The sequence below is a fragment of the Pelobates fuscus genome, chromosome 9 (genome assembly GCF_036172605.1).
Source record: "Pelobates fuscus isolate aPelFus1 chromosome 9, aPelFus1.pri, whole genome shotgun sequence".
Taxonomy (NCBI): Eukaryota; Metazoa; Chordata; class Amphibia; order Anura; family Pelobatidae; genus Pelobates; species Pelobates fuscus.
The window spans coordinates 88,653,207-88,673,647 of NC_086325.1; the positions used below are offsets into that span (position 1 = coordinate 88,653,207).

The following is a 20,441-nucleotide window of genomic DNA, read 5'->3' on the forward strand; positions in this document are numbered from 1 at the left end:
CAACAGCAGGAGGACTGTCTGACATTACAGACAGTTCCCCTGCTGGCAGATCCACAGCCAGCTATAGGGGGCCATGTGATCGCTCTTTGAGAGCGATCACATGGCCCCCGGGGGCCTGATTTGCTGGGGGAGGGCCTGGGCTGTCAGGCAGCCCTCCAGAAGAGGATCGCGGCGGAGGTAAGTACCTCTGATCTCCTGGAGGCTTTAGCTGTTACGGCGTTCTATGCCGCCGCAATTGTTTTAAAGCCCATTTAATGCGGGACGGCATAGAACGCCGTAACGGCATTAAGGGGTTAACAAGACTTACATACTACATGGGGCAAATGCCTTAGTCAGATTACATTCCACACTACTAACAGAAAATTATCCACACAGCAGCATATTGCTAATTTAATAAATCAATATGTTATGATACAGAGATTCTCAAAGCAACATATCCACATTAATCGTTATACTGGCAAGATCATCTGGGGATGGCTCCAGGTTCTGTGTTAAATCAATTCAGAGTGGTTTGGTAATGTAAAATTTTCCCTTCTGTGTTCCCTTTGCCTTAGGCCTCAAGTTAATATTATCAGATAAGCTTTTCAAATTATTTTATTATTTTAAATAAACTGTTTCAATTCTTTTTTTTCTAAATATTAAAATATCAAAAATATATCCTACATAAAACATATATCAATATAACAAAATTATTTTAATATTACAAAATGTAAATGTTTTTTTCACAATATGAAATCATTTCTAAAGTTTAGCCAAAATATGAAATCATTTGAAAAGCTTATCCGTTAATATTAAATTGTGGTCCTAGATTGCAGTCATTGAAAGCACTGGACTAACCCACCACAGTGGCACAGATTGTAGGGGGCTGGCTTCAGTCTGTGTTAAATCAATTCAGAGTGGTTTGCTAATGTGAATTTTCGCTTTTGCATTAATTTCATCCAACTTGCCATCTAGGACCTCAATTTATTATTATCAGATACGATTTTGAAATGTTTTTTTTTTTTTTTTAATAAACTGTTTTCATTATTTTTTCTAAATATTTAAATATCAAACATATATCACAAATAAAACATATAAATATATATAAAAATATTTAAATATTACAAAATATAAATATTTTTTATAAAATGAATCATTTAAAAAGTTTATCGAAAATATTAAATCATTTGAAAAGCTTATCCAATAATATTAAATTAAGTTCCCAGATGGCAGTCATTGGCTGAAAGAACTAGGCTAACCCACCACAGTGGCACAGATTGTAGCAATGCCTAGACCATGAAGCCCACCAACTTATTATTTAAATATACGGGCAATCTCTGGCAATTCCGTACAATGTATGTAAACAAAGGAAAACAGCAATTGTAATATATATATATATATATATATATATATATATATATATATATGTGTGTGTGTGTGTGTGTGTGCTGGCAAACTACCTAGCATGATTTATGTCCCTATATTCGAACCAACTACTTCAAGGCTACAATCAGGGCTTCTATAAAAAAAAAAAAAATTGAAATAACAAATATACACTAAAATACAGTAAAAATGTTCTTGAAATATGGTTCACATAAATTGAGTGTTTTGCAGAGAATATTCTATTGTCACCTACAAACATAGAAAAGTAAACCCTATGCTCAAACTCTCTTGCATTTTGATTGCATGGCTCAATTTTATATGCTTGTATTTGCTTTTCTGTTACACAGCCTTGTTACAGTGCTGCCGCCTATGTGTTTCCCTATTAAGGGTTAATAAGCGTGTAGGGGTTTAAAAAAAATATCCCTTTTCTGCCTGATTAGAGATTTTGTCTTTTAGCTGAACGCAACAAGGTGAATTGTTAGTGTAGAACTAACCTAAGAGGTTTTACCTTGACGTGGCAGATGAGCTTACAATTTAATGGTCATTGGAGTGATACTAAAAAACATCCAGTTATTCAAATCTGCATAGGGATTTGGGATAGTGCGCAAGTAACTTTTTTTATCACCTCATTTTACAAATGTATAAAATAAATTGGTATAAATCCTAACCTATAAGTATTAATTTGATAAATAGAGCAGAGCTCCAATTATTTAAATTATACATTTCGACTAGAGAGAATCATACATCATCTGTGCAGACATTTTCCTATCTACACAGCATAATAAAACTGTGCTCCTCAATGTATCACATGCATGAAGCTTAATGAAGTTGCATTTATAAATATAAAGGGAATATAAAATACCATGGTTATTTCTGGTATTAATTTGTGGCTTTTCCCTGTGCTCCATTTATTTTCCGTGCCATTCCATTGACCTTATGTATGCAAATTCTACAGGATATAAAACTAAGCCTTAAATTCCTCAGTGCACGCATGCAACAAAAAGCAACAGCATGAAAAATTGGAGGCTTGGGGCTTACTGATATATGATATACTATCACACTTCAGGTCATACTCGGGTCATGAAGTTGGGTAAAAGATCATCAGAGATAGTGGGTTTTAAAAAACATGCTGTGGGCAAGTGCAGGGCTAAGATAAATATCTAATGTTATCTAATGTTAGAACATGGAAACAATTATTGAAAAAATACAAGATGGATCTCAAAACCCCACATGACTCAGTGCTTTAAGGTTTTATTCCGTCCTTGATGTACATGTAAAAGAGAAAAAAAAAATGTATGTGTTTAATTAGAGGTCTTGTAGATTATTAGCCAATGTGGTAAGTATAAATTATCTGTATTATCATTCCCAGCATAGAGCAAAAGAGGCAAGAGCTTCCCCTCTAGAAAATGTCCTAGAGTGACAGTACATACACAGTTTACTAATTTAGCTACCACTGGTAAATATTCTATATAAACCTTTGTTTTTCAGCAACAGATTTAATAAATAAGTACAAGTTCGCAATTATGTCATATCCACGATGGGTAGATGTATTAAAATTTCATGATGTAAAACACATTGCTCATTCTTCTCTAGATACCTCATCAAAACATGATCATGTTTGGAAATACTGGGAAAAAGCAAAACAGTTGTTGTGGCGAAACCAACCTCGCCACTATGAGCTGGAGAAGCCTGGTTGCTCGCCTGCTTCCTTTGGACTATGGACCAGACTTTAAAAAGCTTTATTTTACCTGCAGAAAGGCATATTCGTGCCTTTCAGCCGGGGTGTTCAGTAGATTCCAGCTACCGAACAAACTACCGTATGAGGGACCACCTAGGAGATGGAGTGTGCCGTCAATTAACCGCCCAGAAGCTGCGGTTAACCGCAGCTTAATTGATGAACGCTGGGTGGCCTTTGTTCGTTTGCCGACCACGAGGTAGCGGCCATTTTAATCGTGCGAAAGACCAGCGGTGTTCGGCGAGGATTCTATGGAACTATAAACGGACACTTAATTGCACGAACACCGCTGAGCCGTCTGTCGCCTGGGTCCTATCGTACAAGGTTAACCGAACACTGGAATTCGGTATTTCTATGGGAATTGTAGTAACCCAGATAGCTATACCATGGAGCCTATTTGTGTGATTAAAGACTTTGGCTCCATGGCGATTAAACTGTATTCGTGTAGTCTGGGTGCCAGTCACTTAATAATGTGCACCCAGACCTGAGCTATCTGGGGATATGTAACATGTCTGTGTTGGGTGGAATAAAAGTGACTTTATATATTTTAAAGCATAATACTGTATTTAGATCCCCACATGTGTAATGGAGTCTTGTCTTTGTCCTGGGAGGTAATTGGATTACCTCTACAATTATCTCCAGGGCAGAAGAGAGGAAACCAGGATGCATTGTGGGAATGTTTACTGCTGTGTGTCTGTAATTGGTTTATGTCTGTCCTTTGTTACAGTCTTCCATTTGGTCCCCTAGGGGAGTGTCCACCAGGTGGGAGACCTGCATAAATACTGGGCAGGTAGCCCTGAGTAAATGAGTTGCTGTTTAACCCTGAAGCTGGAGTGTGTCTCTTTCTTGGGGGGAAGGGGACTGTATGCCGACTGCCAGGAGTGTAAGCTGTCCATATTGCTTTTCCTGTTCGGCTGCTTCCAGGGTTCGTGTGTCTGCTGTTCGAGAGTTGGTGAATTCGTGCAATTTGGGAGTTCGGGAAGTTGGTGCTTATGGTAGCTGCTGGTCTAGGGAAAAGGGGATTATCGCCTAAACGCATTTTTCCCCTTTTTGGCTGAAACGGTCCGTTACAATTGGTGGCAGCGGTGGGATCGTTCCTACAACCAGAGGGACAGCTACAGACAACACCATTCCTGGATTACAAAGTGAGGGCAACGCCAGTACCCGTACAGCGCCCCTATCTACAAGGAACCAACTGCAGCAGAGCAAGCATGGCACCCAGCTACACTCAAGAGGCGTATGACAGAGAGGTCACCAAGATACTGGCTTTATGCGGACCCAACCCCTCAGAATATAGAGTGCAGCGTGTGAAGCAAGCAGTGCGAGAGTACTTGCCGTGGGAATCAGAGCGGGCCAGGGGGTTTGCAGACCTCCCTCCCCAGCGGCAATGTGTGGCCCAGGGAGCTGATGGTGTCGTCCATCCTCCCCAGCAGCCGTGTGTGTCCAAGGGAGCCGAAGGTGCAGTCCTTCCTCCCCAGCGGCAGGCTGAGTTACAGGGGGCAGAGGTTGTTGTTCCTGCCCCCCAGCAGCAAAGTGAGATGCCAAGAAGGCAGTGTGAAGTGAAGGGAGAGGAGAGCAGCGTCCTCCCTCCCCAGCGGCCGTGTGTGCCCCAGGGAGCTGATGGTGTCGTCCATCCTCCCCAGCAGCCGTGTGTGTCCCAGGGAGCCGAAGGTGCAGTCCTTCCTCCCCAGCGGCAGGCTGAGTTACAGGGGGCAGAGGTTGTTGTTCCTGCCCCCCAGCAGCAAAGTTATATGCCAAGAAGGCAGTGTGAAGCGAAGGGAGAGGAGAGCAGCGTCCTCCCTCCCCAGCGGCAGTGTGTGCCCCAGGGAGCTGATGGTGTCGTCCATCCTCCCCAGCGGCAGTGTCTGTCCCAGGGAGCAGAAGGTGCAGTCCTTCCCCCCCAGCGGCAGTGTGTGTCCCAGGGAGCAGAAGGTGTCGCCCTTCCTCCCCAGCGGCAGTGTGTACCCCAGGGAGCTGATGGTGTCGTCCATCCTCCCCAGCGGCAGTGTGTCCTGCCGGGAGCAGAGACAGTCAGTCTCGCACCCCAGCAGCCGGACAAGAGAATGAAAGGGGAGACAGCTGGTCCCCCTTTCCACCAGCAGAGAGAGTGGCAGGGAGAGGAGCCTGCTACCCCCTCTCCCCAGCGGCAGTTTACCGTCCAGAGGGAGGAGCTTGTTACACCCTCTCTCCAGCGGCAGCCTAACCCACCAAGGGGAGATGTTAAGCCCCACGACTGTGCAGATGGGACCGTAGTCTCTGTACTTACAGCCCAAGGGGTAGGGACGGTCGGTCCTGTCCCCCAGCCACAGAGCGATGTATCCAAAGGGGAGACAGTCGGTCTCCCCCTCCGGCAGCCGAGCTATGCACCTAAAGGGAAGACAGTCAGTCTCCAGCAACCAGGCTCCAACCAGACTACTTCCGTGGTAGTGCTGGCACCAGGACAGAATACCGCTGGTCTCTGCCCCCTCAGCAACCCACCAAGGCAGCCTAACTGTTCCCCACACAGTCATGGTGAGACACCTGGACCTGGACAAGTTTGTAATTTTTTCAGGTGTAGTACCCAGTTATTGTGGGGGGGCTGTACTAATAGTTGTGTTTTGTGGGTGGGTTGCTGGACTAACCAGGGCACTGACCGGCAGGAGGTCAGGTACCCTGTTAGTCTAGTTGGTAAAGGGGAGAAGTGTGGCGAAACCAACCTCGCCACTATGAGCTGGAGAAGCCTGGTTGCTCGCCTGCTTCCTTTGGACTATGGACCAGACTTTAAAAAGCTTTATTTTACCTGCAGAAAGGCATATTCGTGCCTTTCAGCCGGGGTGTTCAGTAGATTCCAGCTACCGAACAAACTACCGTATGAGGGACCACCTAGGAGATGGAGTGTGCCGTCAATTAACCGCCCAGAAGCTGCGGTTAACCGCAGCTTAATTGATGAACGCTGGGTGGCCTTTGTTCGTTTGCCGACCACGAGGTAGCGGCCATTTTAATCGTGCGAAAGACCAGCGGTGTTCGGCGAGGATTCTATGGAACTATAAACGGACACTTAATTGCACGAACACCGCTGAGCCGTCTGTCGCCTGGGTCCTATCGTACAAGGTTAACCGAACACTGGAATTCGGTATTTCTATGGGAATTGTAGTAACCCAGATAGCTATACCATGGAGCCTATTTGTGTGATTAAAGACTTTGGCTCCATGGCGATTAAACTGTATTCGTGTAGTCTGGGTGCCAGTCACTTAATAATGTGCACCCAGACCTGAGCTATCTGGGGATATGTAACATGTCTGTGTTGGGTGGAATAAAAGTGACTTTATATATTTTAAAGCATAATACTGTATTTAGATCCCCACATGTGTAATGGAGTCTTGTCTTTGTCCTGGGAGGTAATTGGATTACCTCTACAATTATCTCCAGGGCAGAAGAGAGGAAACCAGGATGCATTGTGGGAATGTTTACTGCTGTGTGTCTGTAATTGGTTTATGTCTGTCCTTTGTTACAGTCTTCCATTTGGTCCCCTAGGGGAGTGTCCACCAGGTGGGAGACCTGCATAAATACTGGGCAGGTAGCCCTGAGTAAATGAGTTGCTGTTTAACCCTGAAGCTGGAGTGTGTCTCTTTCTTGGGGGGAAGGGGACTGTATGCCGACTGCCAGGAGTGTAAGCTGTCCATATTGCTTTTCCTGTTCGGCTGCTTCCAGGGTTCGTGTGTCTGCTGTTCGAGAGTTGGTGAATTCGTGCAATTTGGGAGTTCGGGAAGTTGGTGCTTATGGTAGCTGCTGGTCTAGGGAAAAGGGGATTATCGCCTAAACGCATTTTTCCCCTTTTTGGCTGAAACGGTCCGTTACAGTTGTGTTGACAATTAACCAAATTATACAAGATAAACTGAAATTAACAAAGAAGACCCTTAATGGATGCGAAAAGAGATAGATGGTGCCCAGTTCAGTGACAACTTTATTAAAACTTTTGTGAGAGCCTTCATTGAACTTGACAAAGTGCATTATTTGATAAAAACGGTTGACCCTATCAAGATATCTATTGGCAGAACCAATGATTTTCACATGGATAGTTTAGTGAACCGTAATTTACGAACACTTTTGTCCCTAGAGAGGATGAGATAGATGAGGATATGGATTCAGGGAATAATTGAGACAACCCTGTGGTAAGTATCAGTCTGAATCCATTTTAACTTCCACCCACTTTTCTTCCAAAAATGATGTCTACTAACATCAAAAGCTTGCATAATTCAAACAGTTGTGGGTTTCCATAAAGACTTTATAGAATTTCCAGTCCAAAACAAAATGGACAATCTTATTTTTAAAGAAATATATCCTTCTAACAGACAAAGAAGTTCTAGAATGACACCAAAATGATGCAATAGTTCAGACAGATGCCAATTCAACTGTGAGAGAAAAAAAAGGAGGACAAATGAAACATGAACCAATTTGTATTGTCTAAATAAATAAAAATGGAAGGCATACATTACCTGAAAGAACTGTTGCAGCCATCCAATTAAATGATAAAAATACACATAAAAATGCTTATTTTAAATTCCCAATAGCACCAGAATTCCAACACTTCCTGCATTTCAAATGAAGAGAAACAAGTTGGCAATTTGTTTTCCTTCCTTTCTGACTTTCATGAGCCTCGTGGTGCAACCTGTAGCAGCCTCGCTTAGAAGCAGAGGTGTTTGCATGGTAATATGTTTAGACAATCTTCTACTAATGTCTCAAAATATTGCCACTCAAAAAGAACATATATAATCGACTCTGCAAAATCTCAACTCTGCAAATTCATGGCTTTCTAATAAATTGGGAAAAATCAGCACGTCTCCCTTACCGGGTCAATAGAAATTTTAGGTTTCTTGGTGAATGCGGAAAAAACCTACCTACCTCAAGAAGGAAATAAATCAAGAAAGAAATGCATTGCACAAATCCCACATGTTGTTGAGATACATGTCCAGACTAATAGGATTGCAGTGAGCATCAATTTGAGTGTTTTTACCAGGGCTTCTACATTACAGAGGTATCGAGAGATTACAAACTATTTACCTATGATGGGGACTGGCTTACTCAGACACTCTAATTCTGAATTCAGAAACTTGGGAAGAAATCATATGATTCCCTGGAAATATGGAACAGAAGGATGATTTTCAAATCCGATCTAAATCTGATCACAGAAGTAGATGCCAGGAACCTAGGATAGGGAGCATGTTAAGCATGTATTGCCACAGGTGGAATGAATGTCAGAATCTGAGAAAGCACTTTGTATAAATTGTCGAGAACTTTTAGCAGACCTTTATCTGAAAAGTTTACTAAAATGCAAATGCAATCAATCCATTTGCCGAAAGATGGACTATATATTTCTGCAGTCCAGTAATTTCTCCCAAGTATGGACTCAGAAGACTCTATGGATGCTGATAATGCTCTTTTGGACCATACAAGTATGGTTCCCACATCTACTGGCATGGCAATAGATATTCCAAGAACAATAGAATTTTTTCCACATCTTTTGACAAATCCAGAAGGACTATTTCACATTAAAACCGCCGATAGGAAAGCATTACTCAATGCTTTCCTATGGACGTCCAACATAATCTCAGTTTAATTTTCACACTGAGAATCGTGGAAGCGCCTCTAGTGGGTGTCAGTGAGACAGCCACTAGAGGCTGGATTAACCCTCAATGTAAACCTAGCAGTTTCTCTGAAACTGCTATGTTTACAGCTGCAGGGTTAAAACTAAGGGGACCTGGCACCCAGACCACTTCATTGAGCTTAAGTGGTCTGGGTGCCTATAGTGGTCCTTTAAAGGGAATCATAAAAATCTAGATCCGTGAAGCCTATAAATGATTCCACTTAGGACATTGATACTGTGTTAAACTTTATCAACGAATGGCCAAAAATATTCTGATCTTTCTCTTAAAAAAGAGGCAGCTGCCTAGCAAGCACTGGCCAGCCTCCACATAATTAACCCAGGCACCGCTGAGGGTTTTTCACTATGTGTTTGCTGGCTGCTAGTGCTGCCACTAGGCAACCAGTTTGGAATTTTTATTTTCGAATCCAAGCCTAGAGTTGAAGCATTCAGTTCGGTGATGGTTGGTCTATCTATCTATCTATATATCTTTCTATCTATCTCTACATATAATATAAATAAAAATAATAATAAAAATATATATTTATACATATATAGTCCAGTGATGTAGATGTAAAAAACAGATAAAATTCGTATCTTGTAATACCTTTTTTATTGGACTAACAGAATTTTTTTAATGACAAGCTTTCGGGATAACCTCCCTTTCTCAAGTCTGAAGCATTTCTGAGCAAGACGACACATAGAATTCAAAGTTGAGTTGTGATACAGGGGTAACACTCTGCTCTTCAGTAACATATTTATGACCCTCTGCAAAGATGGTGTCTATTTTCTAACAAACCTGTGTCTTTTCTACACTCATGTCACTTTAACCCCTGTATCACAACTCAACTTTGAATTCTATGTGTCGTCTTGCTCAGAAATGCTTCAGACTTGAGAAAGGGAGGTTATCCCAAAAGCTTGTCATTAAAAAATTCTGTTAGTCCAATAAAAAAGGTATTACAAGATACAGATTGTATCTGTTTTTTACTTAAATATATGCATATATATTTAAATTCTACATATATATATGTATATAATATTTTGACATAATTAAATAATTTGATTAATTAAAATTTGAAGGACCTGCCTGACAACCCAGGCAGACAGTCCAGAGAATTTGGTTCGCAAGCCCTATATTTAAACCTGTAACTTTCCAAGACACCATACAACCTGTACATGGGGGTACTGTTTTATTTGGGAGACTTTGCTGTATGTACACAAATATTGATGTTTCAAAACAGTAAAACATATCACAATAATGATATTGTCAGGAAGTAATGAAGTTTTTTTGCATTTTTGTCTTTCACTGACGATATAATTGTTGTGATACATTTTTCTGGCTTGAGAACACTAAAATGTATTTTCTGGGTTGTCTCCCGAGTATAACAGTACCCCAAAGTACAGGTTTTATAGTGTTTTCAAAAGTTACAGAGTCAAATATATGGCTTGCATTGCCATTTTTTCACACTGAAATTTTCCAGATCGGTTATGTTGACTTTGAGACCGTACGGTAGCCCAGGAATGAGAATTACCCCCATGATGGCATACCATTTGCAAAAGTAGACAACTCAAAGTATTGCAAATGGGTTATGTCCAGTCATTTTTAGTAGCCACTTAGTCACAAATACTAGACAAAATTAGTGTTCAAATAAGTTTTTTGCATTTTTCACAAACAAACAAATAAGAACGCTAACTTTGGCTACTAAAAAAGACTGGACATACCCCATTTGTAATACCTTGGGTTGTCTACTTTTGCAAATGGTAAGCTATCATGGGGGTAATTTTCATTCTTGGACTACCACACGGACTCAAAGGCAACCTAACCAGTCTAGCAAATTTCAATGTGTATAAACCGAAAATTGTTTTATTTGGCCTTGTAATTTTCCAAAACACCATAAAACCTGTACATGTGGGGTACTTTTTTTTACTCGTGAGACATTGCTGAATACAAATTTGTGTAACCTATTGTAATCTATTGCAGTAACAGCTAACAGCATTATGACATTCACAGTTAAATTGCCATGCAAAAAAAAAATTAATTTCTCACATTTGTTTATGTATAATTCATATTAAATTATGTTTAATATACAAATGTTTGACGTGACAAGAAAGCTTATTTTCTCTTGAACAAAATGATATATAATAAGTGTGGGTGCATTTAATATGAAAGAGGTGAATTATGGTTTCCATATATTGGTCACGTCTCATGAATTGTAAATAAAATCAGCATTTAGTGACTGTCCCCCAACCATCAATCATCTTTTTTTTTTGCTACTTCTTGACAGCACAGGAGATCCAGCACACATGATTGGACAGACTTCTTGCCCACACCAAAAAAAAAAAAACCCACAAAATACAGCCTCTTCACTATTCTATTTCTGTTTTATCCGGTCTGATTTAAGAGCAAAACTGAACATGATGGGCTCATGTAAGTTCATTCCCTGGCACATGACAACTTGGAAATCCGAATTTCAGTTGATCATATGATCGGCCTGAATTTGGCCAATCTGAAGTGAATCTCCAAGTCTAATACATAAATGAAAAAAGTTCTTTGCTGCTATATTTGAGTAAAAAAAAAAGTTGTGCATTATATTTGCCTCAATGTCTTTAATAATCGCATCACTTTCCATCATAAATTATTAAAATCATGGAATCGTTTAGATGCCTTAAAAGCTGTAAGTGGAATTACACTTCAGGTAGGAAAGGTCTGTATCCCTGTATGTGTAAGATTTCTTAGTGAGATGCTGCATGTACAGACACCAAGCACCATAACCACTTCCAAATTGGTGGATTATTACCATTAAAATTACATAGTTACATAGTTACCTAACCTGAAAAGAGATATGTGTCCATCAAGTTCAGCCTTCCTCAAATCTGTTTTTTGCTATTGATCCAAAAGAATGCAAACAACAACCCAGTATGAAGCACTTCCAATTTTACAACAAACTAGGGGAAAAAAATCCTTCTTGAACTCAGAATGGCGGTCAGATTTATTCTTTGTTTTAAGAATATATTTATTTATTACCCTACTGTTGTAAAATTACATCATTATATCATATCATTATCATTGAATATTCTGTTTTTACAAGTATGCATCTAGTTGCTGTTTAAACATCTGTAAAGACTCTGATAAAACCACTTCTTCAGGCAGATAATTCCACATCCTTATTGTTCTTATGGTAAAAAAAAACCCTTTCCTTTGCCTTAGACTAAATCTTCTTTCTTCCAGTCTAAATGTGTGACCTTGTGTTCTATGTATAGTCCTGTTTGTGAATAGATTTCCCCACAATGGTTTGTAATGGCCAGGGATATATTTGTATAATGTTATCATATCCCCTCCGAGGCAACATATTTCTAAACTAAAGAGGTTTAAATTTGTTAACCTTTCTTCATAGCTAAAATATTCCATTATTTTTATTAATTTTGTAGCCTGCCTCTGCACGCTTTCCAGTGCCATACTCTCCTTCTTTAGAACAGGTGCCCAAACGTCAAGATGTGATCTTACCAGTTATTTATAAAGAGGCAAAATGATATTCTCATCCCGAGAATTAATGCTCTTTTTTTATGCATGACAATCAGCCACTGCTGATTGACATTGCATATTGTTGCCTAGTTTGTTGTCTATAACAATTCCCAAATCCTTTTCGTGTTTTGTTATCCCTAATTTGCTACCATTTAGGGTATAAGTTGATTGTGCATTCTTTACCCCGAAGTGCATAACTTTGCATTTTTCTACATTAAATTGCATCTGCCAGTTGAAAAAAAAAATAATAATTATGTGTAGGTATTTTGAAATCAGATTTTGTTTTTTTGTGTTTGCAAACTTTGTTCCCTTATTTTCCCATATGACTTTTACATTGTAACATAATATCACGTCTTGTGGAGAATGTATGGAAACCCAAGAAGAGTTTCTATTACTTCAGTGATTAGGGGAAAAACTTGGAAACAGCAAACCACCACCACAGAAGAAATATTTAAAGCCATATAAATCATAATGCAGGCGTCCTGTAATATCTGATAAACATCAATTTGAAGTAACTACCAAAGAAGCAATGACTTGCTGTGTATGACAAGATATATAAGGATTTGCTTAACTTTTGACCTTAAAGGGTTAAAACAGGTTTTAAAAGGAATACTGGAGCAATAGGAATACAAACCTGTACTCCTAACTTTTTAGTGTCCCTTGTTAGATAGATCCCACCGTGTGTCACATAAAAATACTAAAATTAGGTTTTATACTTACCTTTCTACAGTGTTGTGGCTAACTCTGTGCTGCTTACCTCGCTTCCTCCAGTGATGTCATGGAGGAGGCATTGCTTCCTCCAGCATCTCCAATGCAATGCTCCTCAAGCATTGAGACCTAATGTGCATGCATGACTGGAGCTGTGAGCACATTCAAGCTTTCCTACAGAGAAGCATTGAGCAGGGCCCGAATCAAGGCATGACAACCATGACGGTTGTCATGGGCCTGGTAGTCCTTTGGGGCCCAGACAGTCCCGGCCCCACATCCCCTGTGTACACATATATATAGCAATTTCGTACACACAAACACACACTCTGTATTCACTATACACACACTACATCCACTATACACACACTACATCCACTATACACACAAACACTCTGCATTCACCATGCATACTGCATCTAAAACACACTAACACTACATCCACTATGTACACACTCTCTGCATTCACTTTACACACTGCATCTAATACACACATCTACTACACAGACACACAATCTGTCTTCACTATGCACACACTTCATCCGCTACACAAACACACACATCTAATACACACAAACACTGCATCCACTACACAAACACACACACTTCGTTCACTATTCACACATTATATCCACTACAAAAATACACTCTCTGCATTCACTGTACACACCCTGCATTCACTATACACACTGCATCCACTATACAGACCGCATGTAATACACACAAACAACATCCATTACATAAATACACACTCTGCATTCACTATACACGCAGTATATCCACTACACAAATGCACACTCTGCATCTACTACACACGTTCTACACACACTACAATCAGTACACAAACTGCATCCCCGTCGGCAGAATCGGGGGCAGACTCCGGTGGCCCAAACCTTGAGCTGTGTCAGGGACCCCAAAATGTCTGATGGCAGCCTTGGCATTGAGTCAATGATTTCCCATGGGGGTTCCATAAAGGTGACCAAGTTTTACTCGGTCAGCACTGCAAAAGCACATCCAGTGGCCATGAGTATGGTAGCAGCCACTGGAGGTGGGTTTAATCCTTACAAGGTAAACACTGCCCTTACTACAAAACAGCAATGTTTTACCTTGAAGTGCTAAATTGATTGGACCACTGCATTCAGGCCACTTCATTGAGATGAAGTGTCTTGATGATATTGTCTCCCACATATATATGGAAAAAGAAAACATTATTAATTATTTGTAGATTTGTATAGCTTAAGAAGGATTACATAATATTAAAATTAAAGTTTGTACTTCAGACTGCAACATTTCATGTAAATAGTATTTATCTGATCTGTTTAACAGATGTTTCATGCTCAGTTTGTTTTAATTATAATTACATAAATCAAAGCGTTTTGCTAGAGAAGATGCATAAAGATTGTTCAAGTGTTTCTTGAAGTATTTGTTTGCAGATACTACTATCAAAATAATGATCCTCATTTTATTATTCTCAAAAGATTGAAAGGTTGAGTCATCCCTTGTACAAATTCTGCCCGTAAACCTGAAATGTGAACAGCCATTTGAATAGGCCATACTACTGACACATTAAGCAACTAAAATATCTCACTGGTCAGTTAAGTCATTAAAAAGTTTATTGTGAAAAGCAAGGAAAAAAAGAAAAGAGATGCAAGTAGAGCTATTACTCCCAACCAAATCCTCAAGGGGCACCAAATGGCCCTGTCTTGTCAGTATCCCAATAGTCTTGTTAGTATCCCTATTGAGCAATAATTGAGAGATGCCTGAATAGTGAAGTCTGGGTTGAGAACCTCTGCTATACAAAAGGCACAATAAGGCTTCTGCCACAATAATCGACAATTTTCAATGCTTATAGTTTTCCAGATAATTGAGCTACATCCTATAAGAAGCATTTTTTCTACTCATCATACCCTGAGAATTAAAAGGGCAAGCTGTACACCATAACTACTACAGCTCAGTGTAGAAGCTTTGATGCAAAGAGATTTTGGGTGCCAAATCCACACCTTTTTGCCAGACAGGCTCTCACTGGTTCCCAGAGTCTCTTTAGCCACATTGAGTTTAGATTTATACATTATCAGTGTCATTGTCAACGAACCTGGAAGGCAATGAAAGTGAACTAGCCTAGAACTCTCTGACTGTTTTGGCTCTTCGTGTAAGATACAACTGATACTGATGATGTGCAAGTGTAAATTCAACATTATCAGTGAGGGAGTTGTCTATGCATGAGATAACTAGTTTTGCCAAACTACTCTAAATCTTTGGCAAAATGCAGGGAACAGCACACACAGACTTTTTGTTCCAAAACAACTACATTGAGCTGGTGCATTAGACAGCCTTTTAGGAGACCACTAACGTCACCCAGACTCTTTCATCTCAATTAAGTGGTACTGTAATTTTTTTTACGGTTAAATGAACACTATAAAGTTAGGAATACAAACCTAATGTCCCTAGTTAAATATAGACCCCCATTTGCAATGAAAATAAAAAAATTAAAATTATTGACTTACCTTTTTCCAGCAACAAAGCTCCCTCAGAGCTACTCACTTCTCCACCTTCGACGACATCATGGCCTCCGTGATGTCCAAATCCAGTGCTCCTCATAAAGGAGTACTGGGGACCTAATGTGTATACACGGCAAGTCCCAGCATGCATTTAAGTTTCCTCATTGGAAATATTGTACTAAATATTTTCCTACGGACTTCTCAGTAAAAGAAGAGGAAGCTCCTCTAATAGCAGTGAGTATGACAGCCACTAGAGATGGACTTAAACTTGCATTTCTAAAATAACTGCAGTGTTTTACATAGCAGGGTTAAAAGGACAGGGCCACTGCATCTAGATCACTTAACTGAGATGAAGTGGTCTGGGTGACTATAGTCTTCCTTCAAATACAACTCTACTAGCAGGCTTCCTGACAGCCACTAGAGGTACTTCCTCCTCCAGATCTGAGTGAAACTCTGTATTGTAATGAAATTCTATTCCTTCAGATACATCGGATTTTAGGACATTGTTGAAGACGTCAGCAGGGATGCTGACATCTTCAAAGGCAGAGCAGGCGGCTGAACTGGAGGAGTCCTGGTCACTGGAAACAAGGTAAATAATATTTATCAAACTTAATTTTTTTAGTAGCAAAGTGGGGTGGACAGAAGGAAAAAACCTATAGTCTGGAAAAAATATTATTTTCAGGACTCTATGTTCCTTTAAATATACAGAATAGAATGGGGCAAACAAACTTGAAAATAAATAAAACAAACTAATAAAGATACAGACTAAAATAGGACTCATATTACACAATCAGTGTTATTTCCTAACCCTAAACCATGAATTCACCATGGAACTGAACATTTCAGGCAAACATATTGACTGGAAAATTATGTATGTTAGCTGTAGCTCATGTGGTTTTAGGTTTACAATGCTATAGTCAATTATCAGCAGTACACAGCTTAGCTACTATTCATTAGTGTTGAAGAGCAACTGAGTTGGAAATGTATTCTAGTTTGGTCATTTTTGCCAATAATTTTCAATTCCCCGATCAACCCATGTCAAATATAATATATTGAATAGCACACGTGACTATTCACCGAGTCATTTTTCCAATGTTTACTGGAGAATTGAGCATTTTAGACCAAATTTGTGAATTTCAAAAAAATCTCAGTAAACTATTTTGGTATAAAATGTACAATTTCCTGGTGAATTCGATATCAATATATCATTTACAGGGTTATTCACCAAGGTAAGAATTCAGGATGATTTCAAAGTGAATTTCAAATTTAAAGTCAAAATAGCTTAACATTAACAATTCTCTAAATCCGCTATGCTCTCTATTCAGCTAATCTGTCCTTAAATGTGAAATTCACTTAGAATTATTATTATTATCATTTTATTATTTATATAGCGCCATCAGATTCTGTAGCGCTGTACGATGGGTTCACACTTTGATAAATAATCCTGTTAACGAATAACCCTGATTCTATTTCATCAATGTCAGCACACATATGAGAATATACAATAAAAAAATGAACATTTGAAAACATACTCAGGCTTGTTAATACATTTAAAATATGGTTATAGTTAACAAATAATTCTAAAACTCACCATAAAAGAGTAACATTGAAATATATATATTTTATGCCCATATATCTTCACTTCTACTTAGCGTGGTATCTGCTTTATTCTGGGTTATGAACTGCACAAATTTGTTTAGTTTACTGGATTGTTCTTAAATTAATCATAATATGAGTGTATACTGTTCTATAATATCCTTTTTCCATGTACTGATAAAAGTCTATATCTATGTACTAATAAAGGTGTATTCATATTCACTTAAATGTTTCTTTATAATATCGAATGTGTCATGCCACATCTGTACATTTATTAAAAAAAAAAGCTTCTGTTAAATATTTGAAGGATCAATAAGAACTGTACACGATTTGTTCAAAGAAAAAAAAAAAACAAAGCCAAATCATGTAAAAGAATAAACAGGTTAAAATTCAAATTATAAAAACCAAATGCAGAAGTATTTGCTCTGCAAGACCCTTGTAGGCACATGCACTCCTACATACACACATCTCTCTTTTTTACACATCCAGCCATCTCTGTAATTGTTTCATGCTGTGTCCCACGCTGGCTCACCCACCAAGCTTAAACAATAACCTTAGTTCTGCAACATGCTATTTTTGATAAAAGAAAAATGAAATACTAATGGAAAAACTATTTTTCTTAATTGTATATTTGAGACTCATAGTTAGCAAAGCACAAAGGAAACATATAATGTATATCAATATCTATTTCAACGTGCTTATTGCAGTCTTCTTCACTCCCTACACAATACGACATAATGCAGGGTTAAAAAAAAAAAAAAGACCATTACACATCAAACCCCCATAGTGACATCTTCTGAAACAACTAAAAAATGCCCAACTGTTAGGAAACATGGTAAAATAATTGGTTTAGGTCAGCCCCCCACTCCATTATTTTTCTCACCAATGTGAAGGGGGTGTTGAGAAGGGTGATCATGATATCTGCCACAGCAAGGTTGACAATAAAAAAGTTGGTAGCTGACTGTATTCTCTTGTTCTTGATAACAACGTGACAGACCAGAATATTCCCAAACAGAGAGATCACAATTATGACCGAGTAGGCGACAATCAGCAGAGCTTTCACAGTGGAGCTCTGTGACTCGGCTTCATATTTTGTGTTGTTCTCAAAATCCCCAATGTCGTCAATGTTCAAGTCCCCATTGAAAAGAGATGAGAAGTTGGAGAAGCCATATAAGCCAGAGAAGATGCCACTTGAGTTAGCCACGCTAGTCCCCCTAAAGGTCTTCTTGGAAGCATAAGGTAATGAGAACCACATGTGCCTCGTCATTTTAGTAATTAGAAACAGACATTTAAGAACATCAACAACATAATGTCAGCTGCCCAGTGATATATGTACCGAATATAAAATATAAGGAAAACACGACTATAAAGTCTTGGTGATGGTCGTTGTTCTTCAGGTCCCTCTGATGGTCATTCTTTGATAGACTAACCCGGTGTTCTCCTCTTGGAACGTTTGAGTTAATATTGCAGGTTTATAGCATCCACACGTTCTTCACCTTAGACAAAACTTCAGTGAGTGTTTCTTCGCTCGAGTGTGTTTAATGTCCAGTTCCAGATTTCCAAATCCAGATTTCCCACTGATTGTATCCTAGTCTCTGCCTTCTAACAATCTGTAGATGTAATGACACTAAACGAGTCCCGGAGGTCGGACACCGATATACAGCTTGTCAATGATCGCATTTCTTTCCGTTTGCCACTAGCACATGGTTATTGCCTGAAGCTGCTGTGATTGCTGGCTTTCGTCCTTTAAGTCCAATACAGAACTGTGACGTGACGTCACGTGAGGCTGACAGATGCCACATTTAACCAACAGAATGCAACTCTCTATTCTGTGCTTTGCCTATTCTTAGTTGTGTTGATGGTGTTTTTTTTGTTTTGTTTTTTTGCCATCTTTAAAAATAAAATCTGTTCTGCAGACATTGCTTCTATAAACGTCGCATTTGAAGAGACACATATGGTATTGTTCTATACAATTGCATCCGAAATCATTACATAATCGTTTTCATTGCTTGTTCTACTGAGAGATATTCTTGCCATAAATAATAGCCTTATATAATGACACTTCTATAGACAGGAGAAGTCGAAGGATTGCAATTTTGTTACAGAATGACAAGCATCAGATACCTGCTACAAGCAATCTGTTTGGTTATCTGTCGATAAACAGGAGTCACACTTAAATAGCTATCTGTATGCAAGATAACGATGGTGTTCCTTACAACTTTCTTGAAATGAAAATGTGACAATCACTTTTTCACGCATTCACCGGAAAATAAACTTTTTTTTTTTTTTTTAACAGGTAGGCAGAACTGTAAAACTCCTAAATAAAATGTATAGATATATGAAAAAAAAAATTGTACTTGTGTGTGAAAAAACAGGTTAGCTATATGTGTTTTCCCCATTGACGTCCCTGGCCTGAACTGAAAGGGGTCAATTTGCTCCAATTTGCTTTTAAAGGAACACTATAGTCACCTAAATTACTTTAGCTAAATAAAGCAGTTTTAGTGTATAGATCATTCCCCTGCAATTTCACTGCTCAATTCACTGTCATTTAGGAGTTAAATCACTTTGTTTCTGTTTATGCAGCCCTAGCCACACCTCCCCTGCTATGATTGACAGAGCCTGCATGAAAAAAAACTGGTTTCAAGTTCAAACAGATGTAATTTACCTTAAATAATTGTATCTCAATCTCTAAATTGAACTTTAATCACATGCAGGGTCTAGCAAGCTATTAACATAGCAGGGGATAAGAAAATCTTAATTAAACAGAACTTGCAATAAAGAAAGCCTAAATAGGGCTCTCTTTACAGGAAGTGTTTATGGAAGGCTGTGCAAGTCACATGCAGGGAGGTGTGACTAGGGTTCATAAACAAATGAATTTAACTCCTAAATGGCAGAGGATTGAGCAGTGAGGCTGCAGGGGCATGTTCTATACACCAAAACTGCTTCATTAAGCTAAAGTTGTTCAGGTGACTATAGTGTCCCTTTAAATAGAACTTTTTCCTATGTCACCTTTGTACACCCATTCACATAATAGCAATTTGTGGCGATTTTAATCAATTTGCAAAAATGTTAGGTGAAAATATCCAAGTTGAAAAAGATGCAGATTACTATGCATAATTAAAAAAAAAAATGTTTTATTAATATAATGCTATTTGATCCAAATGGTGTACGTCAGGTTTTATGTCAGCACAACTAAGAAGTGAATTAATTCCTTAGGGATTAAGATATGCCTTTTGCCTTCATGAGAGAACATGTTTGGAAATATTCAGTAAAGAGCAAAGAAATGATTGCAGAGTGGCTTTGTTTCACTTCTTCAATGTCAACGTTTTGCAAACACAGGTGCTTTCATATACCTTCTCCATTCAGCATTTCTTTATTCACACAAATGTATTAACCACATCT

At 38.9% G+C, this 20,441-nt stretch overlaps 1 protein-coding gene across 1 annotated transcript in view; it reads right to left on the bottom strand.

The window, feature by feature from the left end:
• The window catches only part of LOC134572180 (G-protein coupled receptor 83-like), a 54,006-nt gene extending 35,264 nt beyond the window's left edge, over positions 1 to 18,742 (bottom strand). Inside the window, exon 1 of the mRNA XM_063430988.1 lies at positions 17,923 to 18,742. Within this exon, the coding sequence (XP_063287058.1) occupies positions 17,923 to 18,306 (384 nt within the window). The 5' untranslated portion in view covers positions 18,307 to 18,742. The remainder of the gene's footprint in view (positions 1 to 17,922) is intronic.
• Positions 18,743 to 20,441: the final 1,699 nt, after the last annotated feature.